At 50.2% G+C, this 19743-nt stretch overlaps 1 protein-coding gene across 2 annotated transcripts in view; it reads right to left on the bottom strand.

The window, feature by feature from the left end:
- Positions 1 to 19743, bottom strand: part of SYNPO (synaptopodin) — a 43956-nt gene that overhangs the window by 2024 nt on the left and 22189 nt on the right. Inside the window, exons 1-2 of one of the 2 annotated variants that reach the window (XM_006863886.1) lie at positions 8458 to 10534; positions 8114 to 8382 (exon numbers count right to left, since the gene is read on the bottom strand). In XM_006863886.1, coding sequence (XP_006863948.1) covers positions 8114 to 8382; positions 8458 to 10210 — 2022 coding nt within the window. In that variant the 5' untranslated portion in view covers positions 10211 to 10534. Of the gene's footprint in view, positions 1 to 8083; positions 8383 to 8457; positions 10543 to 19743 lie in introns of those variants that run through there. The other variant, XM_006863885.1, reaches the window with a different exon arrangement.

The following is a 19743-nucleotide window of genomic DNA, read 5'->3' as shown; positions in this document are numbered from 1 at the left end:
AAAGCTGGACAGTGAATAAGGAAGACCGTAGAAGAATTGATGCTTTTGAATTATGGTGTTGGAGGAGAATATTGAACGTGCCATGGGCTGCCAAAAGAACTAATAGATCCGTTTTGGAAGAAATGCAGGCAGAGTGCTCTTTGGAGGCCACCATGGCCATACTTTATCTCTCATACTTCTGACATATTGTCAGGACCAGTCGCTGGAGAAGGATATCATGTTTGGTAAGGTGGAGGGTCAGAGAAAAAGAGGAAGATCCCCAATGAGATGGATTGGCCAAGTGGCAGCATCGATGGACTCAGCGTGGCAACAGTAGTGAGGTTGGCCCAGGATTGGGCAGTGTTTCGTTCTGCTGTGCATAAGGTCGCTATGGGTCGGTACCAACTCAATAGCACCTAACAGCAACAACAACACTGTGCCTGTAGCATAGTGGTTACAAATCGGGCTGCTAGCCTCAAGGTCGACAGTTTGAAACTACCAGCAGTTCTGCCAGAGAAAGATGCGGCTTTCTGCTTCGGTAAAGATTCACAGCCTCGGAAACCCTGTGTAGGGTCACTATGAGGTGGAACTAACTCCACGGTACTTAACAACAACAACAACAACACTGCCCCTGTGTTTAACAGGGAGGCAGGTGACTCAAGCTAAAGAGCAATCTGGAGACACATGCTTTCACTTACTGAGAGAACTTGGGCAAGTTGCTTCACCTCTCTGGGCTTCAGCTTTCTGGGCTAATGCGCTGGACTGAAAGTCCGTTTGAACCACAAGGTCGCCAATTCAAGCTCACCAGCTGCTCCTTGGAAACCCTATACAGGGTTTCCTATGAGTCGGAATGGATTTGATGGCACTTAACATCAGAGGAAAATCCCAGCTAGATGGATTGACACAGTGGTTACAACACTGGACTCAAACAGAATTGATTGTGAGGACAGTTTTGGTTCTGTTGTACATAGGGTCACTAAGAGTTATAATCGACTCAACCACCACCCTATGGGGTTGTGAAGATCTAATGGGCTAATCAGGTAAAATAGCATTTCATGTACTAGAACATTGCCTGGAAAAGGGCTCAGTAGATGTTAGTTACTAGAAAGACTGGAAGGACACATACAGAAGTGGTTATCCATTAGGAAATGAGTAAAGATGTAGGAAAGGGGCAGGGTGTACAGTTACCGAGAGTGGGAATTGTTGTTGTTGTTAAGTGCCGTCGAGTCGATTCTGACCCATAGCAACCCTGTATAGGGTTTCCAAAGAGCAGCTGGTGAGCTTGAACCACTGACTTTGCGGTTCAAATGACTGCAGTCTGATGCATTAACCCACAGCACCACACCAGGACTCTTTAAATGTATTAGTATAGTATGGTCCTGACGTGGTGCTGTGGGTTGATGCGCTGGACTTCAAGGTCACGTTGAGACACAACGTTGGTTCAAGCTCACCAGCTACTCCTCGGAAACCCTATACAACATAGTATACAAAGTGCTCTGGTAGCATAGTGGTTACGAGTCAGGCTGATAACCTGAACTGTAAGGTCAGCAGTTCGAAACTATCAGTAGTTCCGCAGGAGAAAGATGAGACTGTCTGCTTCAGTAAAGATTTACAGCCTCGGAAACCCTATACAGGAACCGATTCCACTGCATATAACCACCACCACCAGTATAGTATACATATTATTATTATTATTAAGTGCCATCAAGTCTGTCCTAATAACAATTTGTATAGTTTCCAAAAAGTGGCTGGTGGGTTTGAACTGCCGACCTTTGGTTAGCAGTCCAGTGATTATCATGGAAAAAATGGAATTAAAAGATCATTGAATTTTCCCGTGAACTTTTAAAAGGCCCATATAGAATAAATGAATCATACATTTAAATGTAGATTTGTGAAATATATGAATGTACTACCTACTTAAAATTTGAAAATATTGACTACTGTCATTAAGGTTGGACTTGGTGAAAGGCCTGCTCAGCCCCAGGCCCCTTGCCATGTTGCCATGGCCACCTCATTTTTCCCTTGGTCCTTGAGCAGGATGGATGTTCCCATTGACAGATGGAAACTCAAAAAGAAGTTGGGACTTGGCTCCCTAGAGCAACTCTCTTCACTGAACATCTTGCCAGCACAGGGTGAGCAGTGTGACTTTGGTGAACAAGCTTTGAATTTATAAAACACCCTCTACTATCACTGCCATACCGGTTTCCTACCTCTTTGTGATTAATTACATAATATGACCCTTCTAGCCAAGGAGCTCTGGTAGTGTAGTGGTTATGAATTGGGCTGCTAATCTCAAGGCCGGCAGTTCAAACTACCAGCTGTTCTGCAGGAGAAAGATGAGGCTTTTTGCTCCCGTAAAGATTTGTAGCCTCTGAAACCTTGTACAGGGTCACTATGAGTCAGAACCAACTCCATGGTACTTAAAATCAACAAGCCATACTTTTTTGTGACTCCTGAACTATGACTGATTGACACTATACAAATAAGACATTTGTGGCCCACCCCGGGGTTTAGATTGCTAATACAATCAGGTGCAAAAAACTCTTGTGTGGGTCGTTGTTGTTAAGCGCGGTCGTGTCGGTTCAGACTCATAGCAACCCTGTATAGGGTTTCCAAGGAGCAGCTGGTGGGTTTGAACTGCCAACCTTGAGGTTCAAACCAACCTTGAGATTGCGGGCTTATCCTACCACACCACACCAGGACTCCGGGTCTTGTGTGGATGGAACCATGCAAATAAAGTACATGGAACCCTAATGAGATTTTGACATCCTGTTAGGCTTAAAATGAGCCATCCCACATCTACCACCAAGAAAGAAGATCCAGGAGAAGTGTGTCCTTTGGATCTTGGGGTTCCTGCCTTGAGAACCTCCTAGACCTGAGACAGAGAGAGCTGTAACACCAGAGAAGCCATTGAGATGGTGGGAAACATGGCAGAGAAACAGCAGCTACAGGACCAGGAGACTCACAGAAGATAGTGTAGTGGGCTTCCCAGCCCACATAGTGAGGCAGCTACAGAGGGTGTGCTGGCGAGAGAGCTGAGTGCCTTCAGACAGGAGGCTTGCTGCTGGCGTGGGGTGCTTTCAGGAGCTTATTGGTGGAGCTAAAGAATGCGAACAAGGCAGAATGGGGGCTAAGGGCTGAGACAGGAGACCTGTCCTGAGGGGGCTGAGAGGATCTAAGTGCTGTCTTGGTACTGATGAAGGGTGGCTTTTCCTACATGCCTCCTGATCCGGATCCCAAGTTGTAACCTGTTACTTCCCTAATAAACTCCTTGTGAGTACAGTCTGTGGGTTCTATGTGGCCACTGAAACAAATGATCAAATCCAGCCCAGAAGTAGAGAGTTGCCGTGGGAGGGATGGCTGGTGTCAGAACTGGTGAAAGGGTTGGAGAGAGGATGAATGTCTGACCTCCACCTCATAGCAACCAGCCTTGGGCTATAATGTTCATGGTAAGTCTCGCCTCTCCTGTCATCAGACAAAGAAGTCTGATACCATGACATCATTGTTTTAGACCCTTTAAGGACTTTGCAACCTACAAGGTTTATTCATGTCTTTTATCTTTCATTAGATCTTCCCAATAGGCTGGTGAGGTAACTGGTATTACCTCACCCACTCTGCTAATGAGATGGAAACCAGCAGCCAGTGTGTCCTGCTCCACCAGGAAATATGTGTGGTGTGTTTGTGTCTGTGTGACACTATCTGTTGCTCAAAGGCTACACTACGCTTCAGCAGTTTGAGTTGGTTTCACAGTAGAGGGTCTCAGGAACCCACATCCAACATGCACCGGCTAGACCATCCAATCAGATTCCAAGAATAAGCAGTCCATTTGGCCTCTCACTCCAATCCAAACTCCATCCAATCAGATTCCAAGAATTAGCAGTCCATTCGGCCTCTCACTCCAATCCAAACTCACCAGCAGTCACTTACCAGAGTCCACAGCTAGCCAGTCCTTCAGTGTCTCCTACTCAGTAAAAAAATCTAGAACCATCCACAAGATCCAGTCTTGCACTTAGTCAGTAATCAACCCTAGTCAAGTCCCTCTCACATCCAACCTGAATCGAATTCCTCCCAACCAAAAGGAAGCAAGAGATGTAAGCTGTATGTTTTCCTCAAAGAGAGTGCAGCAGCTGCTAGGTGAGCCCAGACACAGAATTGGAGCCCTGTAACTTAAAGGGAAATGTTGTATGGCAGCCTGAGCAGGAGAAATTCTCCTGGGATAGTAGTGTTGGAGTTATTCTGAGCGACCTCATGGGGACATACAATCCCCAATCATCAGGTGGGGAAGTTAAGGCTCAGAGTAGGACCCATTCCTTTCATCCCCAAGGTTGAGTCATGTGTATACAAACCTGAGATACTAGAGCGGTTCTCTGTGTGTGTGACATCCCAGGAAGCTTTCAGATAGCCTGGGTGCAGGAGGCCAACCCTGCAACTTAGGGAAAGGAGCTGGGAGGGTGGTCCACAAGCCAGAGGAAAAAGCTGGAGACTAAACCAGAATATCAGGGCCAAATGCCAAATCAGAGTGGGTGCAGGCATGTCCTAACACCAGTTACAGCGCCACCGTTTGCAGGGAGATGGAGTCAAGAGCTCATGATCTAAGGTGATCCAAACCATTGAGACACAGAGACCAGGACTCTTCAGCCAGGAGCAAACGAGGCTAGGCTCAGGGAGTGCAAATAACTGGCTGAACATTTCTACAGAGTTGTCTGTCTTTGGTGGCCATAAGGGAACGCTAGGGCCACAGAGAAGGAAAACACATACATACAAAAACAACCAAATCCACTAGTGTGGAGTCGATTCCAATTCCTAGTGACCTTAAGGGACAGAGTAGAACTGGCCCCTAGGGATTCCAAAGTCATACATTTTTACAGACACAAACTGTCTTCTAGTTCTCCCGTGGAGCAACTGGGCTGGTCATTTCAAACTGATTTTCGGTTAGTTGCCATGTGTTTGGAGTCCTGGTGTGGCACTGTGGGTTAATGCGCTGGACTGCAAAGTCAGTTTGAACCACAAGGTTGGTGGTTCAAGCTCACTAGCTGCTCTTTTGGAAACCCAATACAGGGTCGCTATGGGTCAGAACCGATTCAACAGCGCTTAACAACAGCCATGTGCTTTAACTACTGCACCACCAGGGAGTAACAGCACTTGTCCAGGACTAGGAAATAGAATGGCTCATCATGGGATGGAAGGCTTAGGGCAGTGGTGAGCAACTCCCTAACATTTGGAGGTGGGCAAGCAAGGCCAGAGCCTGACCTCATACTGACTTTATGTCTGAGTGCTCACACTGTATGTTAGTGTTGTGTGTTTGGGGTGGGGGTGGGGGGGTAGGGAGGGGAAAGTGGGGAAGAGCACAATACAGAATGCTCTAGGAATTCAGAACTGTTCCCTTTCTGATAATGATCTCAATGCACCACGCAGACACCTGAACTCCTGAGAAATGCAACAGGAGAGAACTCGGAAGGCAGCATCCACTTACCCCAGGGGCAGGCAAATGGGTGGGATGAGGGCAAGAACAAAATGAATCAAACTATCAGATATCAAAAGGAGTCTCCCTATTACCTTCTACAATCCTTCTTTGCCTAAAAGGGAAAACTGAGGCCCAAAGTTGAGAAAGAATTAAGACCACACACAAGGAGCCAAGTACAGACTGGGGATTAGAACTCAGTTCTCCTGACTCTCAGTGGAAGTTTTTCCCCCTACCAGAAGTGTACACTCAAAGACTTTCAGGAAGCAGGTAATAACTGGAATAGGAAATTGGTTGAGTAAGAGAGTTGAGAACCGAGAAGGAAAGTGAGTACTCTGGCTCAAGGTTTTTCAATTCCATGTGTAAAGAGCCCAAACAGACTTGGGCCATAGGGGCTAGGGTTTTTCCCATGTGCAACACAATTTCTGGCCAAACTCCAAGGGAAGGAGAAAGCAGACGTGACTTCTACAAGATTCTGGTTCCCTAAATATAAAGAGAGGGCAGCCTCTACTTCCAAGCCAGTCTGTGTCTGTCCTACAGCAGCACAACCTCACAAACATAGGGGCTCAAGAGACACCCCACAACGACACACTCACACAATAATGGCTTGATTGCTCCAGATCCACTTCTAAGACCAGAATAGGGGAGGGTAGTGAGACGGCGAGCGGGGAAGAAAGAAAGCAGCAAGGCAAGTTTGAGGCAGAGTGTATTGAGAACAGGAGAGAAAACAGAGTCCGAGGAAGAGGTTGGCTTGGCAGCAGGACTGTAGGATGGAGGATGGGCTCTTCCACTGCTGGCCCCTGGGGTGAAGGGGAGTAGGGGTCCACTGAGGTGCACATGGAGGGCGTCACTGTTCTGGGGGGGGGTGTGTGACAGGAAAGAGCTGCGCTTACTCACAAGCCCCCCCCCACGCATAACCCCTGTGTTATGGGTAGAATGAGCTCACTAGGAAGGCACCCCCCTGTTCCCATGGAGACAAGCCCAGAGCTCACGAAAACTGCAGGCTCAGCCCAGCATGGGCACCGCCCCCACCACCCCTCACACCCTGGGGAGCCCAGAAATAGGGCTGGGAAAGAGAAAGTGGGTGGTCCTCGGCCCCCAGCCGAGGGATGCTTCCATCTGAATCCTATCTCTTTCGTCTGTATTCTCTCACTTCCCACAAAGCCTGGTTTGGGGGTTGGAGGGCTGCTGCACATCAAAGGTGCTAGAGATAGCAGGGACCTCAACTACCTGACTCAAGACCCTCAGTGTACAAATAGGGAAACAGAAACCGAAAGAGACACACAGAATCCATCTGTTAGAATCCAGATCTTCTAACTCCCAGCCTTTTCCTCAAAGCATTAAAGCCCTTCCACTGTGGTCTTCCGCTCTGCTCCCGACCCAGCCCTGGCCACACTCCCCATCTCCAGGCCATCCTGAGTCAGCTCAGCCTAGCCTTCAGTAGCCCTGGTTTTCCTCAGCTGCTTATTCCAACTATACTCTCACCAGCATGCCTTCACCGACATTTAACCTCCATCTGTCCTATGGGACTGCTGCCCATTTCCATATCTGTCTCTCCCAGGGGACTATCTTAACACTTACAAAGGCTTTCTCCCAAAGCACCAGCCTAATCTTAAAGACTGTCACAGCTGGAAGGGCCCTCATTATATAGATAAGAAAACTGAGGCCCAGAGAGGGAAAGTGACTTGATCAAAGTCACACAGCAAATGGGTGTCTGCGTTGGTACCAGACCCTCCTCTCCTACCTCTCTCCCTGGGACCCATTCCATTCCACTGCCACCAGATGGCTGCTTTTAGTCAGGTCAAAACTAACCTCACTGGGGCCTCTCTCCTAGCTGTGTACCCACATCTCACATCTTCATCCTCTCGGGGATCCCCTAGGACCTCCTCTGCCCCAGGACAGTGAGAGCAAATTGGATGGAGCCAGGATGGAGGTCTGGGCTCAAGGAGTTTCCTCGAAGTGGAGCCAGATGCTTGGAGAGGGAGGGAGGTGGTTGAGCAGAGGGACAGGAAGACAAGAATCAGACAGCAGTGGATACCAAGTCCTCATCCAGGAGGAGGACCTGAGGTGAGGAGGAGAGGTGGAAGCTGAGGCAAAGTTCTCTGAAGCAGTGTAGAGGAAACAGTGTCCCGAAGGCAGAGGTGGAAGAGATAGGCCTGTGGAGACGAGAATCCAGCCAGAGGCAGAAAGAAGCTAGAAGCCCGGGTGGCATTGAAGAAGGCTCTCTCAGGCAGCTGAGGAGGCTGATTCCATGGGCCTGGCAGGCTCTGTTTCCTCCAAAAGCTAGGGTCCCCTCTACGCCATTTCTCCAGCAAGACGCTGGTCTCAGACCCTGGCACCCCTATAGCTCACAAGCTAGCCAGAGTTTGATCACCAGGACCTTCCTCTCTGCTTTGAATCATTGTCTGATCCCTCAGGCATGGAGTCCAATCCCCCTCGTGGTAGAAAAGAGGCAGCTGCAGCTCAGAGAGGGGAGGCAATTTGTCCAAGGTCACAAGGCTAGCTGGTGGCAGCATCAGACCTTGGATCCTAGACTCCCATACTTCTGAATCTCAGCCCTGTGCCATCTCCTGCCCCATTTGATCTCCGCGAGGCCCTCAGAGAGAGGCCTTGGTAGGAAGTGGGACCACTTGTGGGTTCTGGTTACTTGAAGTAGAAGGAAGGCTTCCACACCTGAGCCTCGATCCCGGCGTTCCGAGTGGAGAAGGAGGGCCTCGGGGCCTGCTTAGCTCGAGGAGACCACGCCCTGGAGGGAGACACGGGGGAGATATCACTACTGTAAGTGGGACTCACAGCAGTGGGCTGGAGGCCATCCTGGCCAGGTGAGGTGTAGAGGCCCGGTGAGTGGTGTGAGGGCCGAGGCAGTGCAGGAGATGATGGTAGGGTCCCCTTGGGCAGGTTGGGCACCAGGTCCAGGGAGCTTGGCTTGGCAGGTGAGGCAGCTCTTGGTGAGGCAGCTCTTGGTGAGGCAGCTCTTGGTGAGGCACCTCTGGGTGAGGCACCTCTGGGTGAGGCACCTCTGGGTGAGGCCTTGGCAGGTTCCTTGATAGGTGAGAGGACATACAGCGAGGGCCGCATCTGGTACTGTGGCTGCCTGGTGGGCTCTGGACGCAGGACCCCATTCTCAGGTAAGTAGCCATGGTAAAGGGAGGCAGGTGGGGTTCGGGCAGGGCTGCGGGAGGCCACTCGGAGGCTCCCAGGGGCATTAGTGGAGTATTTCCAGGATGAAGGCAGGGACATAGTGGGTGAAGGGCAACGGGCCAACTCGGCATGGCCAGAAGACTCAACAACGAACTTCTCCATCCGGGACTGCCGGCGGGCATAGAGCTCAGCCCCCTTCCCAGAGGCTTCCGAGAGGTTCTGGTTGGGTTTGGGCTTTGGCTTGGCCTGGATGCGGGGTGACTTGAGGCACGAAGCCCACTCTGGGAGGGCCTCCTCGGCTGCTGCCGGGCTTGCCCTGTCCCGGGGCACAGGCTCCTGCTGGAAGTTGGAGGCCTCGGCCCCCAGAGCAAAGGGTTCCTCCTCTACACCTGCCTCCCCCTGGTCCCTCTGCCTCCGCTTCTCATCAGCTGTCTGCACCAGATCCAGCAGGTCTGGATTCGGGGTCACCTTGGGTTTCTCCACAAAGGTGAACATGGATTTCCGGCTGCCTCTGCGAACCATTGACTCTTCTAAAATGCCCGTCTTGCTGGTGGGACCTGTCTGTCCCTTCAGATGGGAAGGCTTAGTGTCAGAGCTTGGGTATAGGGCAGAATAAGATGGGGGAGACCTAACCCGGGAAGAAGCCAGGGGGGCCGTGGACAAAGTCTCAGCATAGGTGGGGGGTGGGGTGAAGTTCCCAAAGGGTCGTCTCTCCAAAGCCGGGCTTCGTTGCACCAAGGGTCGCCTCTCCATCATGGGGCTGTGGGACACCATGTGTCTCTGTGGCCGGGGGCTTCTGTCTGCAATGTTGGAGGGCTGGGAGGCTGGGGCCTTTCCCCCAAAATGTCGTCTCTCTACCATGGGGCTTCGTTCCATCTGGCTGGGATCCCCTGGTCCCTGGATCCCAAAGGGCCTGGCCGTTCTGTTGACCACTGATGGGGACTTGGCCAGTGTGAGGTGCACCTCATTATACTGCTTGGTAGGTGTGGTGGCGACTGCCTGCCCAGGCATCTCTTGTTCTGCTGACACCACTGGGGAGCTGGACTGAATATCGATGAGCAGGGAACTGGACCTGAGCTCTGGGGTGGAGGTCTCTGAGCTGGGAATGGGAGTGGCTTCCCGGGAGAAGGTGTTGGTGGCAGAAGGTGGACTTGACACCTTATCAATTAGGAGTATGCTGGATTTCATTTCTGAAGCCAGCACCTGGGGTGGCTTGCCAGCACCCAGGGTGCTGGGTTTGGAATCTGGCACTGTGCCATTTGACTGTTCCTCAGAAGAATTCTGTTGGGTGCTAGAAAGCACCAGGTTCTGGGGAATGACAGTCGCCGGTGGGTTCTGGTTGACATCTGTGGATGGTGGGCTATGATTGCTGTTAGAAGCTGGTGTCGTGAGGGTGGCACTGGGCGAAGAAAGGTTTTGGTTGACATCTGCAGCTGGAGGGTGGTCTTCAGCCAGAGGCGGGGTCGGTGGTGACTGCTGGGCCTCGCGGTTCTGGGACAGGTGAAGCCCATTGGCCGTCAACAGGGCTGCATTCTCCTTCAAATAAACTACGAGTGGCACCTCGTCTTCCTCACTGGCCACCTTCTCCAGGTGCCGCAGCAAGCTGGTCTCATCTGAGTACCCCTCCATGCTTTGGTCTGGGATCCCTGTGCCAGGGCTCTGGGGTCTGGGGTTCCTTGGAAGGCCTGGCTCAGGGAATGACGTGGAACTCAGGCAGAACTCGGGGGCATGGCCTGTGGGGCTAGCAGGGAGCACACTGAGGCACTCCTGATTGGGTTGCTGGCCTCTCTGGCCGTGACCCTCCAAGGTGAACTCGTTCACCCTCTGCCGGCGCCTGTTGAAGAGCTGGACGCCACGGGAGTTGGAGCTGGGAGGGGTGGTCAGCTGGGCTGCGATCTGCTGGCTCCGCGCCTTGGCCTCTTTCAGATCCTTTTCAGTGAAGCTAGTGCTCCGGCCCAATGCTGCAGGGGGACAGGGAGCCAGTTAGTAAGTGGGAATGCAGAACCACAGGGGCACACAGAGATCTGGTCCCCTCTGCCCTCCCTACAACATGATCTTATTTGGAATTTGATCTTCACTCACTGCTGCCTAGCATTAATCTCTTTTCAGTATAAATTCTGATCTACTCTTCATGGTCATTGAAATGCCACTACCTGGTGAAGTCAACCCAGATTTTCCCTTTAGGACTAGTAGAGGGAGCCTTCATCTGAACTTCCCCTGAAGGTTGTGATATGATATTTTACCAAACTGGTACAAATCCCTCTCCATGGCAAGGGCCCTGCTATGACCCTGTCATATCTCTCCCTCCATCCCTCTCCTCTCTCACTAAGATCTGCCAAGCTTTCTTTTTGCTCCTTGAAAATGCTCAGTGTGTCCCTGCCTCAGGGCCTTTGCACTCACTATTATCGGTTTGAATGATCTTTTCCCAGATGCACTCATGTCACTTTTTGCCACTCATGTCTAAACATGGTCCTAGAGCACAAACTTATACAGTGAAAGTCTCCCTCTATCCCTGAGCACCTCTCACACCAAATCAGGTAACCGCTTTTAGCAGCTTCATCTATATCTTTTCAGAATTTCATTCCACTTTATTTAAATAATCATTTTAAATTCTCATGTTTTAACATCAGAAATGTTATTATTGTTAAGTGCCGTCAAGTCGGTTCTGACTCATAGTGTACCTACATAAGGTTTCTGAGGCTTTAAGTCTCAGAAGCAGAAAGTCTCACGTCTCTCCCTTGGAGCGCCTGGAGGACGCACACCATGGGCCTTGTGGTTCACAGTCCAGGGCTTATGGTAAATGGCACTAATTTTAACAGCTACTATGCAGGGATTTTTAATGATTTTGTGAAGCACGTTATGAGCACTATGAGACAGGCAGTCTCCCCTTGTTTCAAAGAAGAGGAAACTGGGGCTCAGAGATTTGTAAGTAACTGACCTAAAGTCACATAAGTAAGGGTGGCAAGGCTGGAACCAGATCCTATTCTCTCTGGGTCTGTAGCCCATGCTATCTGCTGGTCCCAAAAGATCCCTTTGGGACATATGGGGTACAGAGTCAATGGGGATCAAGCTCAGAAAGGGGTTATCGTCTGGAGACTGGAGTCAGCAACCCAGCAGGTCAGGCCCCTGGAGATTCACTGTTTTGAGTTGCTTCCCACTCATGGAGGCAAAGTAGAATTGCTACATAGAGTTTTCAAGGCTGTGACCTTTTGGAAGAAGATTACCAGACCCTGTAGGCAACGATTTATCTTTATCTTCCCAGTTCCAGCATTTACCATAATTTGAAATTCTCCTCTTTAAATAATGCCTTGTCTATTATCGGTCTCCTCAACTAGAACATAAGTTTAGAGGCCAGGGTCCTCTCCGTGTTGTTCACCAATAGGTGCTCAACTTATGCTTGTTGGATAATGATGAATGAATTGATGAGTGAATAGACTGATAAATGGATCAGCCTGTAACCAGGATTAGAAACTCAGTCTGTGGCTGAGAAAATCCCTCCTCCCCCAACTGTGGGCAGCTAATTAGTTCCTGGGGAATCTGACCTTGCCCGCATCCCTCCTACCTCAACCTCATTAGCGCTGGTCATGATATGCTGAGTGTGTCTCTAGGGACAGTCTTTCTAGGCATTCTGCCAGAGGAGCTCAGAATTCTTGGACTCTCAGAGCTTGAAGGGCCCTATCAAGAAGTTCTTTCCCCATCAGTCCCATTTAATACATGCAAGTGAGGTCCAGAAAGTGGTTCAGAGTCCAGCCTGTTAACTCCCACAATGGGCACATGGGATAAGCAAAGAGACCCACACAGAGGACAGGAACTGCAGACAACAGCTTCCCGGAGACCATGCCCACCAGTCACAGGCTTTCTGGCCTCAACCTCTTTCTTCCCTTCCTGTGAGAGCACACAACCTGTCCCACCTACTCATGGCACCTATTCCCTCCCAGTAAACCTCCTCTCCTACCTAGATCAATCCATTCTGTAAAAGATGAAGAGGCAAAAAAAAAGATGAAGAGGCCCTGAAGAGACAGTTAAGAAAGGAGATGACAGGTAGTCACATCAGAAGGCCACACTGGAAGGTTGCTGGTCTCCTCTGCTCTGCTTAGACACCAGTGTGCCTGGCCCAAACCCAACCTCTGCCATTTGCGAGCTGTGGGGCCTTGGTAAGTTTGTGCACCTCTCAGAGTCTAAACTTTAACTGAAAATGATGTTAAAAGCACTCATGTTAGTGTTGGGAGTAGCAACGAGGCAATGAATGTCAAGGGGTGATCAAGGCAAGGGCTTGTACTAGCCTAGAAGGCATTGGCAATAGATCCAGGGTACAGAGAGGGGATGTGCCAACTGAGGATTCCAGAGCTGTGGGAAGGCAGAGATTGTTGCTCCTATTCTCAGAGCCTCGGGATCTTAGGTTTGACTATCACCAGGCCCAGTCCCCCCTATAATTACTGCATCCCCCAAATCACCCCCAAGTGTGCAAGCTTCTGCTTACATACTCAACAGACAGTGAGCTCACAACCCTGAGGAGATGCCTTTCACTAATCAGATCTCTTGCTTTTCATAGTGACTGGTAACCTCTACCTCTGGGCAGGTTTTGACCCCTAAGCTTTCTCTTTCCAATCTGACAATCCTTCAGAGATGCCCAGATACTCAACACACCCCATGAGACAGGGCCAGGATTGTTACTGTTGCTGCTGCTGCTGTTGTTGTTGTTGTTAGGTGCTGTCGAGTTGGTACTGACTCATAGTGACCTTATACACAACCCGGTCCTGTGCCAACCTCATGATTGTTGCTACGTTTGAGTCCATTACTGATCCCACTGTGCCAATCCAGCTCGTTGGAGGTCTTCCTCTTTCTCGTTACCTTCCACTTTATCAAGCACTGGACCTTGAGGTTAGCTGTTCAGTACTTATCCTACAGAACCACCAGGGCTCCTTAAGCAATCTCAAGCCCCTAAAATTTCCTTTATGGTACAAGTCAGTAATTGTTGTTGGTAAGTGGCGTGGAGTCACTTCTGACTCATAGCGACCCTGTGTAGGGTTTCCAAGGAACAGCTGGTGGGTTTGAGCCGCTGACCTTGTGTTCAAACCAACTTTGAGGTTTAGTGCTTATCCTACATGCCACCCCAGGCACTTCTTGTGTACTTTGACTTGCACGCTACATATATTATCTTACTTAATTCTTATATAACAATATTATGAAACACCATCTATTACTGTTATTTTATTGATAAGAAAACCTAGGCTCAGAGAGATGATGTGCGATCCCCAAGATCACAGGGGCAGAAGATAGTGGAGCTGGGATTCCAGCCCACCTCACTCTGCCTGATTCCAGAGCATGAAGATACTCTGAGTGACTGGCTTCCCTAGTGCCAGACCCACAAACAGTGCTTCTGTGTTTGAACAATCCAGACAGCTCAAAGTCTCTACATCTTTCTGCTTTTTGCCTCAATTGTCTACTTCAAGCTCATCACCAGGCTGGCTCTAAAAGGCCAAACTACACCAAATCTGTTGATGTTGAGTCGTTTCCAACTCATGCCCATCCGTTGGGTTGCAGAGTAGAACTGCTGTATAGGATTTTCTTAGCTGTGATCTTTATAGAAGTATATTTCTAGGTCTGTCTTCCAAGGAGCCAGTGGGTAGTTTGAAACCACCAACCTTTAGGTCAATAACCATGGGTTTAGAAAATCCACAGATGTCAGAAGGTGAAGGGCTCTCAGAGATAAGGTGACTGGTGTGAGGCTTAGAAAGGGAAAGGATATTGTCTGAGGTCACACAGAAGGTTGTGGTTTCAGACCCCAGATCTGCTGACTCTCACCAGGATCCATTCACAGCCTGGGTTGCCGTTGATTGATTCTCCTGCCTCTCTAAGCCTGGCACCTCCCCTAAGCTGTGTTCTTGGACAAGAGGAACTGGGTAGAAAAGGCCAGGGGTGAATGAACCCTGCCCTCTGAGAAGAGCTGCCATGCCCCCACACTGGCCCACAGTGACTTGATGGAAAAGGAATTTGGCGGGAGGCTTGGACTGAGCCCAGCCGGCAATCCAGACAATTTCTGCCACCCTGAACAAACAAAGCTAGGGAAGGAGGGACTTGGCCAACTGCAAGAATCCCAGTCCCCCATCCAGGGCACAAGGGGAGGCAGCTCAATCTCAAACTCCCCAGACTAGGGAACTGTTACCCCTGGAAATGCCCCAGCCACCTGGGTCCAAGATGATACACCCTGGTGTCAGTGGCCAAGGACCACAGAGGACAAGTGCCTCGCTGAGCCCCCAGTCTGCCTGGCTGCAACCTGCACCTAAGGGGATGGCCAAAGTGTCCCTGCTCAGTTAACCCTCTACAGGGACAGGTTGGGATGCTGGCCCTCTACAGGGACAGGTTGGGATGCACCCACCACGGGTGTCAGATTTGTTGTTGTTGTTGTTATGTGCTGTGGAATAGGTTCTGACTCATAGTGACCCTGTACAGGGTTTCGGAGGCTGTAAATCTTTACAGGAGCAGAAAGCCTCATCTTTCTCCATGGAACAGCTGGTAGTTTCGAACTGCTGACCATGAGATTAGCAGCCTGATTCGTTACCACTATGCTACCAGAGATTAGGAGCCTTAAAGACAAGCCTTCAGAGAAAGAGGTGGAAGGCAAACACTAAGACTCCTTCTGAGGTGAGTGGACCAAGGGTTAAATCCCAAAATGGGGGGAGAAGGTGTGAAGTCTTGAGTAGAGTCATTAGAATGAGTAGCTGTCATTACTGAGCCCTCCTGCAGCCCAGCTGCTGTGCTGTGTACTTTATTCTGATCACCTTACTTTATCCTCATGACAACCTGAGAGGAAAGTAATAGTATTCCCATTTTACAGATGAAACAGAGACTACGGTCACACAAGTGACAGAGCCGGGATTCAAAACTCAGACAGGTTAGCTGCTGAGACTCATCTCTTAATGATTCTGCTGCCCAGACCTGAATTCTGGAGGGAGGGGTGCCAAGACAATAGTCTGCAGAATTCCTGGTTTCCTCAGCTGTGATCATTGTCTCTGAGCAGTGCCTGTTACCCTGCAAATTCAGCTGGCTGGAACAACACATGTTTTCTCTCCCCTTTTCCTCTCAGGACAAAAGCTAGTAAACTTATTTTTACTAAGGTAGAAATGACTAATAGGGTATAAAAGAGTAGTGGAGCGGAAAAAGCATGGGGTAGGGAGTCAGGAGACTTCAGTTCTAGTTTTACTCAGAGATAGCCCTTTCCCTTGCCCCCATCCCCCTGCCTGTTCTACCCCTCCGTTGGGGGGTTGAGGGGTAGGGGGTTATGTCTGAACCAAGGATCCATAGGAGGGAGGTGGGGCAGGGGAAGGGAGGCCAGAGCAAAAGGTCAGGATGAAGAGAATTCAAGGAAATGCTTCTTCACACGGCTGCCGTCAATGGGAGTGTCCAGGCCAGGGTTGAGGTAGGGGGCAGGGAGCAGAGGTAGGAAAAGAGACTGGCTGCCCAGGAGTCTTGGCAACAGGGCTGGTAAACAGGTTGGGTAAACTGCTCCCCTGGTGGGGTCAGGAAGGAACCAGTGGCTGGTCGCTGCTCAACCTCTGGCTCAGCTGGGGGCAGGAAGATGAACAGATTTGAGTAATGGCCTGGCTACCTTGCTTAGCCCCTGACCTGCAAACTCCCCCTGAAAGAGGAAATGACACAGCATCCATTCCCTGGGGGTTCATCCAAGTCAGCATCCTCCCAGAGGAACAAGCTATGCCGAGGTAAAAAGACTACTGGAGCACACAACGGAGAAGCATCGGGATGAGAGGGGGTGGCCTGGGTCCAACTCACTGACAAGCTGGGAGAAGTCCTTGATGTCCAGAGGGGAAGCCGAGACCACAGAAGGGATACCACACACCCCAAACCACCAAGTCCCCTCACAGTGTTCCTCCTACTCACTCCGGATGGGTCCTCCCTGCAGCCCAGCTTCCAGTAGGATGCTCCCCAGGGTTGGCTTAGCGACCTCAGTTTCCCGAGCCTCCAGGAAATGCTACCAATTGCCTCGCTGATGAAAAAAGGAAAATCCCACATCCACAGCACCGAGGAGGAGCTGGATGTAACTTCTCTCCTCCACAGATGACTCAGCCTAGCTCTTTATCAGGAAAACTGATTTTGCAACAGCCTTTTAAATGGCCTCTCCACCCCCAGTCTCTCCCCCGCCAATCTACCCGCCCCATGCTGCCAGATTCATCTTTCCCCAACCTTGTTCCACTAGAGCCTCTCTCCTGATAAAAACCCTCTCTTCTCCCCAGGACACAGGGAATCAAGCTGAAAGTCTTCATCCCGGCATTCAAGGCCCCTGATATCAGCTCAGTAATCTCTCAGTGCCCTCAACAGGGGCCAGAGGGAGTCGGCTGGCTCAGAGTTCCCACTTGTCCTGTGAATTTCTGCACAAGTTCCCTACCTGGAGCCCTTCTCTGTCATTACATACTTTCTGTACACTCACATCCTCCCAGCCTTCCAACCCAACTTGAATGCCACCAAGACTAAAAAGCAGTTGCTAGCTAGTCAATTCTAACTCCTAATGACCTCACATGCTGCAGTAGAAAACTGTTCCACAGGGTTTTCAAAGCAGATCACCAAGCCTTTGTCTTCCCAGGCATCTTGGGGTAGGTTCAAACAACCAGTCCTTCCCTTAGCAGTTGTATGCTTAGCTATTTACAACACCTACAGACTCTTCAAATGCCACCACCCCCTCCAAAGAGCCTTCCCTGATCCACCAATGGAGTATTTTATCTGTATTGCTTCATGATGTCATCACTTGTATATTGCTCATTTAAGTAAAAGTTATTCTTCGGAGAGTACTCACCACATGCCAGGCATCACGACTGGCCCTTGTTTTATCTTCCCAGTGACCCATGATGTCAGCTGTACCCTCGTTTCCATGTTAGAGGAGAAACGGGCTCAGAGAGGTGAAGTGGCTTACTCAAGGTTGCACAGCTAGCTGGTGGCAAAGTTGGGATTCATATTTTGGGTGGCCTACCTCCCAGTGGTGTTAATGTGCCAGACTGCAAAGTCGTTTGAATCGCAAGGTCGGTGGTTCAAGCTCACCGGTAGATAGCTCCTTGGAAACCCTATACAGGGTCGCTATGGGTCAGAATAGACTCTACGGCACTTAACAACCTCTCAGTGGTGTGGTGCTGTGGGTTAATGTGTCAGACTGCAAAGCTGTTTGAAATGCAAGGTCGGTGGTTCAAGCTAACCAGCTACTCCTCGGAAACCCTATACAGGGTAGCTATGGTTCGGAACCGATTTGATGGCACTTCACAACCACCACCACCTCCCAGTCCAGGGCCCCTCACTGTGGGTTTTGCTACCCCTAGCCACTGCTTTGCTTTGCAGTAATTGGAGTGTGTACCATAGTATCTCCCATTAACTGCAAAAGCTTCAAGGCCAGGGACCTCAATTGCTGTACATCTGTCTTCCGCCTTTCCCCCTACATCTTATAAGAATAATGAAGAAGATGATTAGTATGACAATTGCCAATACTCTCCGGGTACCACAAGCTAAGAGTTTAATATACATTTTCTCATTTAATCCTCACAAAAACTCATAAGGGAGGGTCTCCTCTCTATTTTACAGGTGAGGAAAACCAGACACAGAGAATTAAAAAAACTCACCTCACCCCAGGCTCCACAGCGAGCAGGTATTGGGACCCAGGAAATCTGACTGGTCCCAAGCTTGGGGCCTCTTCCTTTTCAAGAGCTCTGCCCACAAAGCACACTCCCTCATCCTACCTCACTTCCCCACCCACTGTTCCTAGCCCAGCCCAACTACCACTTCCTCCAGGAAGACTGCATCAATCCATTCAGACTCCTAGATTAGTGCTACCCTTGCTCAACCTGCCCAGCTGCCTCAGAGAAGGAAGTGGGCTTGAGGCTGAGAAAACTCTGAAACCAAGACAGTAGGGAAAGAGGCTGTGCCTGGCCAACTCCATGCTGGCAGCCAGCGGGTCTGGATGAGGCAGGGCAGGGATGGGCGGGTGGAGGAAGGTTAGACAAGGGCTCTCAAACTGGCTCAGGCATGAGCTGGCAGCTAGCTCTGCATGGCTACAGGGTCCTTCAGGGGCTAGGAATCACTGGCTCCCTCCTTCCTGCCCTACTGGGCCTAATCACTAATCTATCAGCAGACTTTTCAGGGACTTGGAAAGGGTGGCCCAGAGGAGGGCAGAATTCAGTCCCGGATATACAGCAAACTGGAAGAGACTGGTTCCTACAGAGAAGAGCAGAACCCAGACTTCCATCTCCCCCTCCAGAGCTGATAAAACAGACCCTCCTCCCCAGCTCCTTGGGAGTCTTGCGGTTGCAGAAAGGACTGCAATGCCACACCCTTCCAGAGAAAATACATAATCCTGGAGAAAAAAAGGTGTCAAGCCAGGGCAGGGAAGAGGTTGATTTCCCTCAATTGCTCCTCTACCAGGGTGGGGCTGGGTCTCAGTCATCTTGGGATCCCCAGGGTCTGGCCCAGGGCCCCGCTTTCTGGGCTCTCCACAGAGACTTGGCCCTTTCTCTTGGCCCTGCACCTGCCTAGGACCGAAGCAAGTCTCTATCCTCCTTTAGTGTACCCAAAGATAGCAGGAGCTATCACCCAGAAGGTGTTGACTGTATAAATGACCTCAAGTCCTCCCACAATCTGAAGTCTCCCACCTTCACGGTTTACTCCACTGAATCTCCCCAGAGAGCTAAGATCTGGAAGGGGTGGGGGTGGGGTCCTGAGAAAAGGGGAGAGTTGGGGTGGGAGATGGATTCAAACTGCTGACCTTGCAGTTAGCAGCCCGATTCGTAACTCACTATGCTACCAGGCCTCCTTTGTTGTTGTTAAGTGCCATCGAGTCAGTTCTGACCCATAGTGACCCTGTAAGAGTTTCCAAGAACCAGCTGGTGAGCTTGAACTGCGGACCTTGCAGTTTTAAATGGCTTTGCAGTCTAGCGCATTAACCCACAGTGCCACACCAAGACTCCTTTAGTATTTGTATAAGTGCCATCAAGTAGATTCTGACCCATAGTGACCCTGTATAGCGTTCCCAAGGGGCAGCTGGTGAGCTTGAACCACCTTGCAGTTCAAACAACTTTGCAGTCTGACGCATTAGCCCACAGTGGCACACCAGGACTTGCATAATCTAATAAATATTGTATTCAAGCTATTTCCAACTATATTTATTA

This window comes from Chrysochloris asiatica, unplaced genomic scaffold (genome assembly GCF_000296735.1).
Source record: "Chrysochloris asiatica unplaced genomic scaffold, ChrAsi1.0 scaffold00057, whole genome shotgun sequence".
NCBI lineage: Eukaryota > Metazoa > Chordata > Mammalia > Afrosoricida > Chrysochloridae > Chrysochloris > Chrysochloris asiatica.
Note: the sequence above shows the minus strand (reverse complement) of the source record. Positions and strands in the feature narration are given on the sequence as shown.